Source organism: Sinohyriopsis cumingii, chromosome 4, assembly GCF_028554795.1.
Source record: "Sinohyriopsis cumingii isolate HCF-2022 chromosome 4, ASM2855479v2, whole genome shotgun sequence".
Classification (NCBI taxonomy): Eukaryota; Metazoa; Mollusca; class Bivalvia; order Unionida; family Unionidae; genus Sinohyriopsis; species Sinohyriopsis cumingii.
Window position 1 is genome coordinate 32,941,832 of NC_142964.1, and position 19,122 is coordinate 32,960,953.

General features: G+C 34.4%; 1 protein-coding gene and 2 pseudogenes across 4 annotated transcripts in view; 1 reads left to right on the top strand and 2 right to left on the bottom strand.

The window, feature by feature from the left end:
- Window positions 1–19,122, bottom strand: part of LOC149800901 (uncharacterized) — a 150,302-nt gene that overhangs the window by 17,620 nt on the left and 113,560 nt on the right. For all 3 annotated transcript variants that reach the window (XM_089954965.1, XM_089954964.1, XM_089954963.1), the window contains 2 exons: window positions 18,764–18,946; window positions 8,502–8,549 (listed from right to left, as the gene is read on the bottom strand). In XM_089954965.1, coding sequence (XP_089811091.1) covers window positions 8,502–8,549; window positions 18,764–18,946 — 231 coding nt within the window. The remainder of the gene's footprint in view (window positions 1–8,501; window positions 8,550–18,763; window positions 18,947–19,122) is intronic.
- Window positions 1,351–3,713, top strand: LOC149800902 (uncharacterized; annotated as a pseudogene). Its single transcript, XR_016420430.1, has 3 exons — window positions 1,351–1,615; window positions 1,906–2,017; window positions 2,429–3,713. The product of XR_016420430.1 is annotated as an uncharacterized LOC149800902 (transcript).
- On the bottom strand, window positions 3,881–6,093 carry LOC149800903 (uncharacterized; annotated as a pseudogene).

Genomic DNA, 19,122 nt, shown 5'->3' on the forward strand with positions numbered 1-19,122 from the left:
AATAGAACATAATACTGTTAGGAAAGTGCATGGACAAGCGTACTCTTATATTGTAGTTATGTAGAAGCCATCTTTTCTTAAATACGGTCTGTGGGATTAATGGAATGTTAATAAAAATGAGAAAACAAACAATTGATTTTTTTGGAAGGTGGATATACCAAAGAAGTGTAATCTATATACGTTTACGTGTAAGGCGTAATTTAGTGAAAAAAAGCGTAATGATTATGAAAAAAGCGTAATGGTTGACATGTATACAAATGTACTGTTGTCAGTAACTTGTACAGGAAATCTAATGCAATGAAACTTAAGTTCACCCAGGTGTTGTTGGTAACTTGGAGGATGGTCTTTATTATCACTTGCATCATGTGTGACAAGAGCGTTCATTCAAAACATCGACTGTCATATTTTCACATGGATTACTGATCTCTGCAGAAGACACACTAGTATTAGAATGTAACTAGATCCCTGTAATGGGAAAATATGCGATTGAACTTCCAAGCATTTCTCCACAGTCCATCCTGATCATGTACTGGTACCATAGCGAGGTTTTGTAAATAACAGGCATGCAGTCTGAATAATCTGTAACAAATACATGTGTAAACTTATGTAAAGTTTGTCCAAAGTCAATGTTGGCCCAGATGAACTCAAGTGATCCATCACTGAGTACTGTATTATAGCAAGCTTGCATTTGTAGCACGAAATCCAATAATTATAAACGTTTTGGATTATTTGTGTATCTAAGCAATGGATTTTGTTTCTCTGAACATAGAAAGAGTTTAATAAAATCTCTCCGATTGGTAAGCGATTGTGGATGCCATTCCTATAGTAATACTCAATGTATTTCTTAAATTTGAGTCTCACTGTATTTTCTGTAACTGGTGATGTAACTATCTTTGTCGTTAGGTTCACTCAATGGCGACAGTGATTTGGAGTTTTCTTGCAAAATATAAAAATATGACTTTTCTTGTTTGTGTTATACACTTGAGCAAGTATACATCATTGTGCTTTCAATAGAATCCCTACCTCAATGAAATAACCAAAAACCTCCAGATATGTATTTGAAAAATGATAAATCTTTTGAGCCTCTTTGACAAATCTGTATGGCACATTTAAGCGAAACAGTGACTGAGTCTTTTCTGTGATGTTAGGAACACTTCATTCTTCGGGCTATATGATTCCTGCTTTAGCTTTTGATTCTAAGTAAAATGGACCAGCCATCTAACCCATACAAAATCAAACAAATAAGTGACAGCTCATAGCAAGTTGAAACCTTTTTAATAGCAATACATAGTTATCATATGACGTCATAACATATGGGCACCGTAAGGTCATCCGCCATTTTGTGGGTCAATGAGTTTCATGCGCGTGACTGTTTATCACCTGAATAAAATTTGCAATCGCACAATGGTTAATACATGCTGGGTTAAAGGTTGTTCAAACCGTGCAGACGATTCCGTGAAACGTGGCTTTTACACTATACCTGTTGTCAGGAAATTTGAAGGAGAGCAAACGAAAACATTAAGTGAAGAGCGATGACGGACATGGTTGGCCAACATCAACAGAAAGGACCTGCCGTCGAAGCATTCAAAAATCTGCTCAGACCACTTTATTCAAGGTACTTTCATTGAATGTTGCATAGATTACTATCATTATTATTAGTAGTAGTATACCGTATATTTCTTACAGTGAATAACACAGAAACATAGAAATTTGTGGCTGGTTTCGCTTTGTTTTAAATCTTAAAGTGCATGTGAACTACAGTTCTTACCATTGTTTTTCTAAGAAAATTTATGTTGATATTTCAAATATGCATTCACGATTCTAACTAGATCTTATCAATGCCATATATTATGTATCGAGTCACTTTGAATTATTTACTTTGTTTTGTTTTATTTTCTTTTTCAGGAAAACCTGCAGACTTGTATAGTCGAGCACATCCAGATTGGGCTCCCACCCTTAAACTTGGTGACTTATCTGGACCTATGAAATCCAGGAAGAAAATGAAAACAGTGGAAAGGTACAAACTGATCAGTCATTAGCATGTCAAAGTAGTTTCCCTTATATATTGTATCATTTCCTCAGTTTGACAAATGTTACTCAGTTTAATACAGATAATTATATTCAAAACCAAATAAGAAAATTATCATGATAGAGTCTATCCTGTAATTTCATATTTATTTAATAAGGTTTTACTTTTCTAATAGTAATTACGTTGTTAATATTAAAGATACCATATTATTCCATTTATAAAACAAACTAACATGTGCTTTTCCTACGAAATGTGTTAAAAAAAGTTGATATGTTGTATAATCAGTGGTGTGGTGCTAGATAGAGAAGGGAACGCCATTCCCCCAGCACTACACACCTGGTTTTACTCTCATATATTCTATTTGACAGAGCTTCCTGCTAAAATATTTTTGAATTATAGGTACATCCGAATGCAACACAGACAGAAGACCAGAGAAGACCATGATATAGCTAAAGTGTTGCTAGATTTGCAGCATTTTCCTGAAACATCTTTTGCCAAGGAAGGTGATGAATCTGCTGGTCACAGGGGCAGCTCTGTTTGTTCTTTTACAATCAATGGAAAGATGGAACCAGATCAAGAACTAACACCAGAGACTAACTCCATTAGCCAGAGTGTAGTTGACAGTGAAATTCAACACCTGATTACTGAAAATACACTGCTTAAAGATAAATTAAGCAGCTACAAAATGAATCAGGAATCATTTTGTGATAATGATGAGAAAGTTAAGTATTACACTGGAATGCCGAGCTACATGACCCTAATGACCCTGATTGAATTTGTTGCTCCATACATTCAAACCAGTAGAGGACTAGAAGTTGGGAAGTTTGAAAAATCATAATGACACTAATGAGACTTAAGATCAACCTCCCCTTGCAAGATATTGCATACAGATTTCAGATATCAACATCAACCGTGTCAAGGACATTTTTAAATGTTATTCATGTTTTGTATATTAGATTAAAGCCTCTTTTGTTTTGGTCCGAGAGGGAGGAGCTTCAGCTTACCATGCCCATGGAATTTAGGCAAGATTTTGGTGGAAAAGTGGCCGTCATTATAGACTGTTTTGAAATATTTATACAGAGACCTAAAAGCCTAATGGCACGAGCTCAGACTTGGTCATCATACAAGCACAACAACACCATAAAATTTCTTATTGGCATTACACCTCAGGGATCTATTTCTTTTCTTTCCAGAGCATGGGGAGGTAGGGCAAGTGACAAATACATAACTGAAAACTGTGGATTTTTATCAAATTTATTGCCTGGAGATATTGTGTTAGCAGACAGGGGATTTAATATTTCAGACAGTATTGGAATGTACTGTGCTAAAGTAATTACCCCTAGTTTTACTAAGGGGAAATCACAATTGTCTCCTATTGATGTAGAAAATAGTAGAAAAATTGCACACTTGCGAATTCATGTGGAACGTGTAATCGGTCTAGTGCGAAATAAGTATACCATGCTTCAGGGAAAGCTCCCAATTGATTTCCTCATGAATGAGAAAGGAGAAATTCCAGTTGTTGACAAAATTGCTAGTGTTGCATGTTGTCTTATAAATATGTGCGAGTCTGTTGTTCCATTTGACTAGTAAGGATTTGTGAAATAATCATAGATTTATTACATATATATGAGATTTAGTCTTTATTTTTGTACATCTCATAACTTTGCACACAAAATATTCTTACATAATTGTGTCACTATTAAATATTTGTCAATTACAAATCATTATCTTGTGTTCTTAATTCTAAACTTTTTGACTTGTGTTCCTTACTTTAGTTCTACTGGTTATTGATGAGAAGATGCTATGAATAGTCTGTCCATCTGTTACCATTAGTCGGTGAATGCCACTCATTCTAAACAAGCTGGGGGATAGTCAATATGGTTGCCACTGTAGCCGTCATGAAAATCTTGTTATTACTACTCTGCATAGATGGTCATAACAAGGTGTGCTATAGAATAAGCAAGATATACAGAATACAGACAGAATAAAAAAAACACATTTGCACAGGGGAATGATTTATTCACTTTTAATTAATAGATAAGTATGCATGAAGATAAAAAGTACAACAACCACAATACGTTTGAATCCTGTTTTTTTTTACATGCAAATGTCCTGAGAATAGCCTTCTAACACCTTTTAGGCCTTTTTGCTTTACTGCCATATACTGGACAACATTCTGGACAATAGTATGATCCTTTTGGTGCTTTAGACATATTAATGCACTTAAAGTGAAGCCATATCAGTCTGCAGTTTTCATTGTCACAACCAACAACATTATCAAATGTTTCATCATAGGGTACTTGACATAAACAAATGAGGTCAGTGTTATTTCCTGGCACAGTCTGTCTATCATTGTTGGTGAGAGAGGGTTGCAACACAGATGCATGCAGCTTCCTTTCCATTTGTGCAACAGGTTCAGTGTTTGCGGACTGTGGTCTGGTGAATAATTTCCCTGTCAGTTCAGGCAGAATAACATGAACGAAGAATGATGCTGACTTTGACTTTATGAGACCACATTCATCAACTATGAGATTGTCATGGAGAGGCCCTATTTTTCTCCTGTATGCATTCACTGCATCTTTTTCATGCTGGCATCCCCACCTTGTTGCCTTATTAGAAAACTTCACTGGGTAGCATATGTCTCGTATGGTGGAAATCGATGGCTTATCAATGGAAGATGTGCACACGGCTTTCGTTCTTGATGCTATTATTCTTCCCGTTCTTAACTGGTGCCAATCTTTACACTCAGCTTGTCCACGAGTCAGCCTCTCTGCATGTTTTGCCTGTTCTGCAGTAACATTAATGGCACTGAACAGATTTTCACAATAGTTTACAAGCTCATGTTTAGACATTAGAGTACATTTGTCATCTCTGAGTTCACAGAGAGGCTTGGGAAGATCATTTGATATTATTCTTGGAATAAAGTGTTTCGCATACTTAGGCATGATTGAAAGCACCACAGGTTTGGTTTTTGTTAAAAATAACTTTGTTGTGAAGTCATCGAATTCAGCATCTGTTGGTGCAGGAACATGTGGGAGAGTTGGCTTTTGTTTCTTTTCCTTGTTTTGGGTGGTTCCACAGATGGCATTTTCCAGGTTCCTTTTCTTAATTTCAGCTGACGTGAAATCAATTTGGGAAATTTCCGCATAGTCGACCTTGTCAATGCTTGATGGTAGTAACCAGTAGGCCTTTTCTTGAGTAACTGTCTTTGCATTTTCTATGTGCACAGCTGTCTCAATGTAAAAAAGAAGTGCACCAATATGACTGCATGCCTCCCCAAGGCCAGCCATACAATTACAATGGGCTGCCTCAACAATTCCTGTTTTTACTGCAATTATCCATGGCTTTAATGCTGTGTCATTCATATGCTGTGAGTGTCGTACCTAAAAATGCAAAGAGACTTCCAGTTAGTTCTTCGCTTATTTTGAGCATTTTTAAATGGAATATGTGCATATGTAAACTTTTGCAACATATGCATACGAAAGCGAATATACGTTTGTTTACGGTCTCCCCTCCATCCCTGTTTTTCCTTGCCAACCCTAGCACCGCCACTCTACCATGGTTTATAAAAATACCATTAAATTTATCAGATATACAAGGATGACAACAATATTGTGTCAGTGGTATAATGTAATTTAATACTTCACAAATTAACCCCATAAAATATATACCGGTATAACTCTTAACCACTTTTGTAATGCTCTATATGAAATGGTATGAAGTAACAAATGTAATGAACTCACCCTGGCAGTAACCAACACCTTGTTGCTCACTTCAATGGCAAGGACGTCTTTGACCCAACCATTGACAAACTGGTTGTAAGCTTCAAGTGATTTGTAAGCTTTCAAATCATCTAACGTGTAAGCACTTTTCGTGTTTACTAAATAATTTAAAATGTCAATATAAGTTATCTCCGGTATGCACTGGACGTTAGTCGTCATTTTTCTTTTGTCCATTTCATACGGATCAATTCCACCGATTAAGCTGAACTTTAACTCGTATCTTTCCAGCACTAGTTTTTCCAGTCCATCTTTGTACTTCATCTTGACTGACTTTGAAGCCATTTGTACTTCTGAATTGATTCCTTGAAAATTAAATCAGGTTTCGTCATCATGCTTGGCAGCAAGTATTCAACACAATGAGCTTGACCCACAAAATGGCGACCGGAAACTGCTTCCGGTCACAGGTGAACGTAGTGGGAACTATGTATAGTTAAGGTTTAGGTAAGTGTGAGTCACTAATCATAGTAATGAGTGAAAAATGCAATTTAGCTATGACAAACACAAACTGTTCAAATATTGATGAGTTGCTCCATTGACAATGATTATAAATTGTTAAATGCAATTTATCTTTGATTGCAAGATATGCAACAATTCATAATAGAATAGAAAGCTTGGCCTTTAGTAATATATGTAACCCATGATGATTTCAACCTGTCTAGACCATAGTTTTAATATACCTCCCTGTTTGTTTGTATCTCAAATGAGATCAAAGATGCGCACAGGACTTAGTTCATTTGTTGATTGATAATTTCAAACCGAATTATGCCTAGGGGGGCCTGAACACTGTTATCGCCTGCGCATTTCATTCCAAATGAAAGTTTTCAGTGTCAAAGATGACCTTGCTCGCTAGTCATTCCAGTTCCTGGACAAGTCCATTTCCAGGGAAGGGGTGTATGTATGACTACACGTATATGAATATGGAATTAAAACACTACCTATTCTGCTCCCGATATTTACAGTGTTGAATCAAGGAAAGGAAAAGAATGACAACTTCAAATTTGCCTTTCGCGTAGATTTAAGAAGCGGTGTAATTTCTATGTTCATGTGTGCAAAGGGATAAATATTAACTCTCAACATTATGGTAATTTACGGAATTGTCCAGCATTTACCAAATAGGATGAACTACACCACTCTGTTGACTAGGAATATAGACTCGCCCACAGTGTACACAATATGGTGCTATGTTAGTATGAAAAGACCCTTAAGCATGAAAGGCGCAGAGGATGCCAGTGTTAGGGCCACTCCGGTCAAAATGTGCGTTTTTTTCATCACATCAAAGATTTCCATTAATGAAGTTGGTAGGGAGGTACACACAAACAGGGAGGTATATATATTCAAATTATAATATAGCAGAAAACATAGCATGATAAATTATGAGGGGGGAGGAATTCAAACTGTATAACTAAGGTACAAATATGTACAGCAATGACACCAAATGTATCAAGCTCTGCAATAATAATTTTAAAAATGGGATTGCGGTGAATTATACAAAATTGTAGATAAAGGCTTTTCATAAGATTTAAGTTGGCTGCACAAACTGATATAAGTTATACAAGTTAGGATCTGAAATGGTTAAAATCTGTCCATTAATTTGACTAAGTGATGTAAAAGATAAATAGTAAAATTAAAACCATAAAATTAAACAGGGCAATTCTAGTCATCTGATACAATTATAAGCAAAAGGAATGAGGTGAAACAGAAAAAAGTCTCTCTCTCTCTCTCTCTCTCTCTCTCTCTCTCTCTATATATATATATATATACACACATATAATAGCTAAGTGATGAATTTCATGACAAAAGAAGATTAAAATGCATGATTAATACATGTATATTCACTGCAAAGTATGTTCATATAAGTTGCCAAAGGCAAAAAGTTTTGAAGCTGAGTAGAATTACAAGTATATTAACGTGATATGGACAATGCTACATCACTACCAGCAAACATCAATAATTAGGTTGAAACTGACTCATGAAACAAACGAAGAATAGCTCCACCTATTCATTTGCATAATTATTTATTAAAACCTGCTTTTTTCATTTTGAAAAATTTCCCATTGATTGACACAATACTTATCAGTATATTAGGAAAATTTCGTGAAAAATGCATAAACAAATATCAAAGTTATAAGGAGCTGAATCTTTATATGTTATATAACAAATTAGTTTTGGTTGCACAACTCGTTTAGGGAAGTTCATACCTGGCCATTAAGATTTTTAACAATTCACAACTATCTCGCAATCAAATTGGTTAGGTGACCACTGCAACTAAAACTTATATCGCAGTCAAATAGGTCAGTGGACCACTGTATCCCACATCTATTTGGTAATCAAACTGTTTAGTGGACCATTGGAACTCACAAATTGATGGCAATCATATTGTTAGTGGACCATTTGATTCTCTGTTTTACAATAGCTGATTGTCAATCAAGGATAAAGTCAGAGAGGTTAAGTGATGATACTGAAGGGTCTAATCCAACGATAATGTCGGAAAACTTGAAATGATGATGTAACATCCTTGCTAGTTTTGTCTCTGTAATAAATTATATATAGACACTTTCTGTGATATTGCTGATTGCCAGAAGGGGAGCACAGGCCAGCATGTGCAGGTTATTTTTGTAAGGGACAAAATATAATCAGGTTAAAATGACCATTTCATATTGCAACATTAATTTATGAGACAATAAGCTTACCCTGTGTCCCATATAAGAGGATATCCTTCTGAATTGAAATTTCATTATCTGAAATTAAAATGGAACACAATTATATATTGAATGCCTCTAATCATGTGAACATGTTAAAATATAGCTATTCCTAATAATGTCTGAGCAGCCAATGCCGTCGATATCAAATGCAGTTTTGAAGGTTCTAAACATTTGTACAAGAAGAAGTCATAAGTAATGCGTAATAACAGTATGCATTGATGCACGAACATTGCCTATGCAAATTGGGTTTCGAAAGACTTTAATTGACATAAGATGTGCAAAGAAAAGCATGGCTTTCCAACTTTCATTTTAATGAACAATGTATACAAGTTGTATAGGAAGGATACAGAATACATACTATATGCCCATACTTTGTTATACCAGATGCAATTGCAAATACTCACATTTCAAATGAGTTAAGATTGACTACAAAAAGCTGTTATTAACAAAGGGAGTTAACTGTCCACTAAAAAATAAAATTCTGCACCCATTCCTAATCTTGTTAAAAAATTGTTAATTGGCTTCCTTGTACTAGCTTATCTAATCATTCATATTGATTAAATAAATAAAAAAGATACTTAAAGTTCAAAAGTTATGTTCTCATAATAAAGAAAGTACAATCATAAATATGACACGTGTTCTCAACAGTGAAAGTGAGGCCATTTGTATCGACCAATCCCTGGTGAGGATGTTGAACCAAGTGCATGACTGGCCAATTGAAATTATGAACAAACAGAAGCTAATTAAACATTAAAAGTCATTTATAGCTGATCAAAGTCAATATCACTGTAACAGACCATATGAATTGTTTTTATCTTTACTCTCTCTCTTTCACTATATATATATATATATATATATATATATATATATATATATATGTACACACACACACACATACAGTAGTTAAGTGATGAATTTCATGACAAAAAAGGATTAACATGTACGACTAATACATGTATATTCACTGCAAAGTTTATTCATATAAATTGCCAAAGGCAAAACATTTTGAAGCTGAGAAGAATTTACAAGTAAATTAACATGATATCGCCAACGTTACGTCACTACCAGCAAACATCAATAATCAGATTGAAACTGACTCATGAGACAAATGAAGAGTAGCTCTGCCTATTCATTGCACAATTATTTATTAAAACCTGCTTTTCTCATTTTGAAAAATTTCCCATTGATTGACACAATACTTATCAGTATATTAGGAAAATTTCATGAAAAATGCATAGACAAATATCAAAGTTATAAGGAGCTGAATCTTTATATGTTATATAGCAAATTAGTTTTGGTTGCACAACGCGTTTAGGGAAGTTCATACCTTGCCATTAAGATCTTTAACAATTCACAACTATCTCGCAATTAAATTGGTTAGGTGACCACTGGAACTAAAACTTATATCACAGTCAAATAGGTCAGTGGACCACTGTATCCCACATCTATTTGGTAATCAAACTGTTTAGTGGACCACTGGAACTCACAAATTGATGGCAGTCATATTGTTAGTGGACATTTGATTCTCTGTTTTACAATAGTTGATTGTCAATCAAGGATAAAGTCAGAAAGGTTAAATGATCGATGATATCAAAGGGTCTAATCCAATGATAATGTTGGAAAACGTGAAATGATAATATAACATCCTTGCTAGTTTTGTCTCTGTAACAAATTATATATAGACACTTTCTGTGATATTGCTGATTGCCAGAAGGGGAGTGCAAGCATGTTCAGGTGATTTTCATAAGGGACAAACAAAAGATAATCTGGTTAAAGTGACCATTTCATATTGCGACATTAATTTATGAGACAATAAACTTACCCAGTGTCTCAGATAACCGATTATGCTTCCGAATTGAAATTTCATTATCTGAAATTAAAATGGAACACAATTATATATTGAAAGCCTCTAATCATGTGAACATGTTAAAATCTAGCTATTCCTAATAATGTCTGAGCAGCCAATGCCGTCTATATCAAATGCAGTTTTGAAGGTTATAAACATTTGTACAACATGAAGTCATAAGTAATGCATAATAACAGTATGCATTGATGCATGAACATTGCCTATGCAAACTGGGTTTTGAAAGACATTAATTGACATAATATGTGCAAAGAAAAAACGAGGCTTTCCAAGTTTAATTTTAACGAACAATGTATACAAGTTGTATAGGAAGGATACAGAATACATACTATACTTATATACTTTGTTATATCACATGCAAATGCAAATACATTTCAAATGAGTTAAGATTGACTACAAAAAGCTGTTACTAACAAAGGGAGTTAATTGTCCACTACAAAAAAAAAATTCTGCACCCATTCCTAATCTTGTTAAAAACTGTTAATTGGCCTCCTTGTACTAGCTTATCTTTTCATTCATATTGATTAAATAAATAAAAAAAGATACTTTAAGTTCAAAAGTTAACGCTCTCATAATAAAGAAAGTACAATCATAAATATGACACGTGTTCTCAACAGTGAAAGTGAGGCCATTTGTATCAACCAATCCCTGGTGAGGATGTCGAATTGAGTGCATGATTGGCCAATTGAAATTACAAACAAACAGGAGCTAATTAAACATTAAAAGTCATTTATAGCTGATCGAAGTCATTATCATTGTAACAGACCATATGAATTGTTTTTATCTTTACTCTCTCTCTCTCTCTACCATCATTAATAAGGGATCTGGATCCACTGGGTGCAATTGATAGGTCAACTGATCAAACAAGAAGGAGACAGGCATTTTAATATTTAAACATTTTAGAAATAACAAATAATTCAAAATATCAATATGTCAGTGTCAGATAGCAAAATAATATAGTCTGAAACTTGGCTCGACAGACTTTTTCAACTTAATATTTTTGACATCATGGAACACTGTAGAAAAATCCCATTTATAGTGTACACATCATTTTTATGACAGATTTTAATACTGGGTTTAAGTTAAAGTTTAACAATTTGAGCCAACTCAACTTTTCTTTAATTTAAAGTATTTTGTTTTTTCTTTACTTAGAGAGAGAGAGAGAGAGAGAGAGAGAGAGAGAGAGAGAGAGAGAGAGAGATTGAAGCGTGTAACATGTTTAATGTATTAAGAAAATGAAAATTAAAAAGTGGATTTATATTTTCTTGCCATTTTCCTGTTTTATTAGACAAATGAGCGAAAGCAGGAAGCAAATATGACAGTGTAGTGCACCAAGTCAGTGAATCTGTCCACATGCTTTAGAGATTTTCGCGTCCCTTTTAGACGATAAGCACAAAGAAATGTTACTGTCATCAAAATGTTATCAATATATGTTTCTATGATAGTAATGCAATCTCGATCACTAGATCACGTAGAGGTGCCACCATCAGAAAATCCGGATCAATAAGAGACGTGAAGCATTGAGTCGTGACCCAAATTTTCTGATAACAAGCTGTAATCTAGCAGTCGTGATCAAATTACTACGATAATGATATTTTTATTATATTCCTATCAGTGCTCAGATAATTTTATAAAACCACTATACTTCAATGAACAACAAAAAGGAACCATTCAACATTTTAATCTTTATAATATGAACATTCTTTTAAATCATTATTTGAATTACTTACTGATTAGCTGATACACAGGAATGTTGCAGTTTATGAATGAAGAGAGTGACACAATAGTCATTACTGTTCACTATATTCGCAGTTAATAACACAAATAATTAGAAGCTTGGAGGAGCAGACTTTCATGTCAAGTGAGGTACAGTTGTTGTTCAAGCTTGTTCGATTGTAACCAGGAAACTTTGAGGAAAATGTAATTCTAGCTTTGTTTGAGAGGATAGTGACATGAAAATTGCCCTAACATGATTGGTTCTTAATTTTTGAGGTCCATGAAATGCTGCAGCTTGTTAGTGGGGAAAGATTTTTTAAACCGTACAACATGGTCCAAAGGTTGGTCAGTGTTTTTAAATGATACAAATTACTTGAGGGCTGTCGAGGAGGATAAAGATATTAGCTGAATGTTTTCTTTATTGTCTTGAATTTTAATTGGAAAACACCGTTTGCTTCCTTGGCTCTTTTGTATTGCTTCAACTCTCAGATCTTTATAATAGCACTGCTTGTCAAATATTTGGCTAGCTCCTTGCACTTCGGATCCAATGTTATGCCATCTAAATGGCTCACTGTAGATTTTTTGCAGAACCTTGTTTGGCAGCTGGATGGAAGCTGGTAAGGATTATTGTAAGATGGTTTGAAATAAATTATCTGTATGGATCGTGTTTGAGATAGCAGAATTTTGTGTTGAATAAATAGCAAACGGTATATTAAATCTCCACAGTGAATTTGATTGAATGATGGAAATGACTGGCTCGCATTACAAATTCGTTTTGCTTTTTCCTCCCATGTTGTCATGTAATTTCCACATGAATCATACCCAGTGTTAATGGTGATAGATTAGCTAAACCAAAGTTGGTTTTCTAATCGCTCCATCAATTTCAGGGAACCAATTTAGTCCTCATTGCTGTTGCGTTTATCTGGAGGTAGTTCTTTCCAATTAACTAAATACATATTGAGTTTAAGGACTAAAACCAGGAGGCTAACCAGGAATTCTGTTGGCAGCATCTTCATAGTTATTCTGTTTCCCAGGTTTTGTTACAAACCATTATTTCCTCATCCTGTAGAGCATTAGTATAGAGGATATTACATCTAGTGAAATAAGCATTGTGTTGGGTGGTAAGGGTTCACTGGTTTTATTTTTCAAGATATTGTTCACTGTGTCCTGAAAGGAGGAAGCTAATGCAAGGACATGAGGCCTCATAATGTAGTAGGGTATATTTTCCAAATATTTCCAGTTGGGTGACCATTACCAGAAATAGGCCAAAGCAAGTTTCCCAGTTTGTGCATTTTAAGTAGAATATAGAATCATCATGACTTATCATCAGCAAAACTAAAAATTTTAAGAAATGACACATTTCACATCATTGTAGTATAATACATTAAGATATTTCTGAAATAATTTTCATTAGAGCCATTGATCTATATTTGTGGTCTTCAGGTGGTCCTTCAGGATACCAATTTTACTTTTCAGTTACGTGATAATTTAACTTTTGTGGAGCAAAGTTAAACAAAAACAGACAATTACCTTATATACTCATGTATAAGTCGAATAATTTAGGGAAACATAAAGGCCTGGAAGATGGGGGGTTGGGTTGGCTTATCCGTGGGCCAATGTCTAAACTTGACAGTTTTTAGGTATTTTTGTTGACTACTGTAATGGCTGTAAATCTTGGGACATGAAAAAAATAATTTCTTCCACATCCTAAGACAAGACATGTAAAAAAAAAGACTTTCGGTGACCGGACAAGTATTAAACTGTTATAAAGTACTATGCTTGGTTTTGTTATTATTTTGCATGTGCATATTTTCTGATTTCTCCAGCACAAAATCAAATAAAGGTAAATACAGACTTCATAATTCGCGGGCAAGTTGAGTTTACTCGGGAAACCATGCTGAACTATAATGTACAGTACTTACACAGTGCAAAGCATACACAGCATCACTTAAATCCTTATTTATTCCCAAACATATTAGATGCAGATTTTGCATATTCATTGTTTCGACCAAATTGCATTCTTCCAGATAAAATTTCAGCTAGTCCTTAATAAGCTCACAACTTACTCATTTCAATGATATAAGCGATCTTACAAATTGAAGTAATATTTTTAAAAAGGTACACACTAATTGTACAAGGCACATAACCAGCACAATTTACATGTTCATGAAGAGTGGTAATAATAAAGGCTAAAATTCTCATATAGATCAACTAAGATCAACATAAATCAATTTTAGTTTTGCGTTTTGGCTGAACAAACATCGTAACTTTCCACACAATGGAAAGCTTGATGTTTTGGCGACTCCTATGTTGGTAGTCTGCTAATTTGTCTTTCGTTTTGCAACAGCAGTACAGGCCAGTTAATCATTAAAACCCTGAAACTGGCTTGTGTTAAGAGGGAATTATTACTGGCAACTATACAAGTACATTAATGAATAATTGCCTTTTATTCCATAATATTAGCATGATTACCATAGTTTTGTAAAACGGGGTGTAAGGCATACCTATGAACTTTTCAAAAGCCAAGTAGGGACACTGAATAAAAAAAAAGAAATTGGGACCTAAAATCAGGAGGTTTTTCGTGGCATTTTTAAAGCCATTTTTCCACTAAATATTGATAGATCTTCCTGGTCCAATATGTGTAAAATCTGCAAAAAGATTTGTCATTTCTCCCTGTGAAGCACCCTCTTTTCCCCAAGACGTGCCCTATTTTCTTACAGTATTCTGGTCAGCTGTGGCCAAACTGCACAATAGCTAAAGATTAGTCTTAAATAAACAAACAAAAAAGCCACCATGACTAATTAAAAGTTAATCCTTATCGATGCAACTATCAAAGAAACCACATTCTACACTATTGTGTATTATGCAAGCACCAGCAACTGATTGGCAAATAAAGGATTCCCAATTTTGTTGAACTTAAGGTACCTAAATAGGCAGACTCATGGTACTGTACATGTGTCAGCTATTTTCCCCTCGTATATCCGACCTTATTCCCTTGTCAACTCGTAAAGCATTAAGTATTGTTTACTATAAAACATGTATTCTGAATTAGTTTTTTGAGGACAAATTTGCTGCGTGGTATGTAATTTCATTCCTTCTTTTAATTTAATGATGGTAATTAACATTGATATATATGGTATAAAAATGCCAGGTGTTCACTCGTGTAAGTCTCTTTTGTGGGAATTCCACTATGGCATATGGAGTTACAGCATTCATAGTGATTATTCTTGGGACTGAAATTAAGTGTGGATGATTGTTTTATATTTTTATATTGTTGTAGAGGTAACAAAAATAATTATTTTATGTGAATAATGTTTAAACTTAACATTCTATTTAGTGAAGAAGCAAATTCTTTCTAGTAAAGTAACTATTTCGTCACAGCAATAATTCACAGGTGATACAACAGAATATGTAGGACTTTTCTTGTTTAGAAGAAATGAAAATCGAAGACAATGTAATAATTGGAAGTTCTCTGCAAAAATCGGAATATATTATGAAATCGGGAGGTAGGTATGGAGCGATACCAAAAATCGGGATTCTTTTTTTCTCCTCCCGGCATGAAAGTTGACAGGTATGGTGTAAGGTCGCTTATATCAAAGCAAACTACAACTCAGCTTTTAACAGTATTAGCATAATTTTTGAAGCATTATTTCTGAAACTTCATTATTATATGGAGATATCATTAAAGTTTAGCACAATGGTGCCCATGATTTGCCTCCAAGGGATGTACTTAATTCAGCGCGTAATCAAACCTACAATGTACATGTGGTGGCGCCATTATGTAAATACATTCAGTAGCCTAATTGCAAGCATTGAATCAAACCATATTGTTGTTCGTTGTGTTGTCATACTGGGATTACATTTTAATGAATTAGTTATTTACAATTTCAAAGCAAAGTAAAAACGTAATTTCTGGTGCACTATATAAAATGTCCAATGTAATAATGTATAAACAAACAATAATCAAGTCAAAAGGGAGAGGTAGTGTTACAGCAACTCGTGATTGCTAAATTCTTGTCATCATTCAGTCTAATTATACACAAATCTAAACAAGGCAGAAACAATAAGAAAACAGAAAATTAAATTATTTTTCAAACAAGTTTATACCATTTCTTTTAATAATAATGCAAACCATCCTTGAGATAAGTATACGCATAATTTTTTAAAATATAAGTTTGTCTAAATAAATACATTTAGAACTCACCTCGTGCATCTTGAGATGTCTCAGAGTTGTGGGTCGGCTTATACACGGGTCAAACACTTTTTAGTTTATATACCTGTTCAGTTTGGGGGTCAGCTTATATGCAAACGGGCTTATATGCAAGTATATATGGTAAATAAAATCATGAAAAGGACATTCAGTCTACTATCTGAAAATTTCAAATTTTCTACATATAAAAAGTCTGATCAAGGACATCTACTCTCTTTGTGTTTTACTATGGCATGTTGGATCTCAGATAATGTGATTTGTTCTATACGACAACAATGGGCCTTGAATGCTGAAAGAACATACTCCTTATTCGAAATTGTTTGAACACTATTGAATAAGGCTTCAAAATGATTTTTCCACATGTTGCATATGTTATTTTGACCAAGGTTCCCATCAATTTATATTTGGAGCCTCTTGGTAGTTGTTGTAGTATTTTGCTTACCTTGCTATTAGAATTCACGTTGATCTAAACTTTCAAATTTATCTGCAAGCATGTCTGCTCCTTGTTTTTATTCTTCCATCTTACATTATCTAAAAGCATATTTAAACTGAGCTCCAGATTCGCACACTTTGTTACTGAGAGGTCCATGTCATGGTTTACCTTTATCAGGCCACAGACAGTAAGCATTTCATGCAAAGTTGTGCAGTTCTTTGACAGAGTCATTACAGCTCAATATATATATATATATATATCAGTTACAGATAGGAGCCCCGAGTGGCCGAGTGGTCTAAAGCGCTCTCTGTTATGGATCACTGCCATCTCACCTCTGTCTGCGTGGGTTCGAGTTGCGGATTCAGCCAATGTGGGTTTGTGAGAAAGCTTGCCAGTAGCTTCTCGAGGGTCGGTGGTTCTTTCCGGGGATTTCCGGGGTTCTTCCTCCACCACTAATACTGGCCACCATGTATAGCCTATCGTGTGCTGAAAAATGGTGTTAAACCCTACAACAACAACAAGTCAGTTACAGATAATAAAGCTAAAAAAGTCTTTACAAAGTCACTGGATCAAATTGGAAAAAGATTGAGTTGGTCAGGTCAACAATAGATATGAAAGAAAAACTGACAAACAACAGTGCAAACTGACTGGATTGATACTAGCTTATTGCAGACACTTTTGCACTGTTTGTCAATTTTCTTTTCACACACACACCAACACAAACAGATGTACGCACCCACACATTTATATCAAAGATAAACTGACAAACAGTTCAAATTGTGTGAAATAATAAGCTTGTATCACACCAGTCAGTGTGTGTCTCCAGGTTGTTAATAACTGGTTAGGAAAGTCAGCGCATTATATATCAAACCCCATTAAACTATGAGTACTGAAATTAAGAAAATGTATTAAGCCAAGGTCTTCTGATTATTGATATGGAAATAAAAACTCCAGTCTTCAAGACTGTGATCCAAACCCAGACAATGCTACCTTTCAAAGTGCATGTACTCCTACATTGCTTAATTATTCCTTATTAAAGTGCGTGTACTCCTAAAAGTGCTTCATAACTTCTGATAGTTCGTTCCAACTGCCAAAAATCCTGATCTTAACTATTTACTGTATGCAATTTAATGTTTTTGTTTGATGATTTAGACTGTATTGTATTCGACTGTTGTATCTGATACTAGAAAAGTCTTTGATTGGGTACTATTTCTCCTCAGTACATGTGATGTGAAAATAATTTTTAATGCATTATGTAATATGCTTTCTTCTATGGCAGATGTGGCAGTTGGAGTATAGTGAAAACTATGATTACAATGTTTGAACGAATATTTAGACAATTTATCTGGGATGAATTGGGATTTGGACACTGTTCGGGAAGGCACTCTTTTAAAGAGCTGATTCAAAATTTGACCAGAGGTTGTTATGAAACCAATTGGGAAGCAAAGGGGTCATTACTGTATGCACAATATACAAGATTAGTATCACATTTCCACTTTAAGTCATCCAATTGGCAAAACAGTCAGTTCATCAGAATCTTATTAATTCAGCTCTGAAAGTGATATTAAATGTTTGCTGCATATGTTTGTTGCATTTATTCTGAATATTTTAGTAGAAATGTAATTCATTCATTATTTATGTTTTCCTACCAATACTGTCCATGTTGTAGACTTTTTTTATTCTTTAGATGTATGTATATATAAAAAATGACTATGATTTTTCTGTTGAATGATATCACATATTTTCCCAGCCTTGTTATGAAAAAGATATCACAATGCATAAAGTAAAACTTGTTAATGAGCTAATATTAATCATATATATCACTGGTAGTCTCCAACTCTTGCAAAGTTGCAAAGTGAATGAATTCATTTACAATTAGTTTGAGGTTAAGAAAGACTTTTCGTAGACTGACAGTCTAATCTATACAATCGTCACATTGAGAGAATAAACGAGAGACAGAGAGAGAACTTAAACATTAAAAATCTTCGATGATGCTCACAGTTATTTTTATTACAAGCACTACTTACCTTTATTTATGAAATCAAAGTCGGACCAATTGTTTTTAAAGCCTGTGTTTGACGATGTATCTGTGAGGTTGATGTGTTCTGTTGCTGTACAGCTGCAATAGTCACATCTGTCAGCTCCAGTAAAGAAGTGGCACTCATTACAATGAGTGCAGCGTCCTCTTCCTACCCCACGACTGTCAATACCTTTATTACACATGTAGGAAAAAATAAAATTTAAATATATTGGAAAGGAAAAAGGGACTAGAGGTCATACTAAATACTTTAGAATATATTTGGTAAAAGCGATGAATCATAGACACAAGTAAAATAAACAATATTAATTCTGATAGCCATATCAGAACAGTGCAAAGCTCCAAACT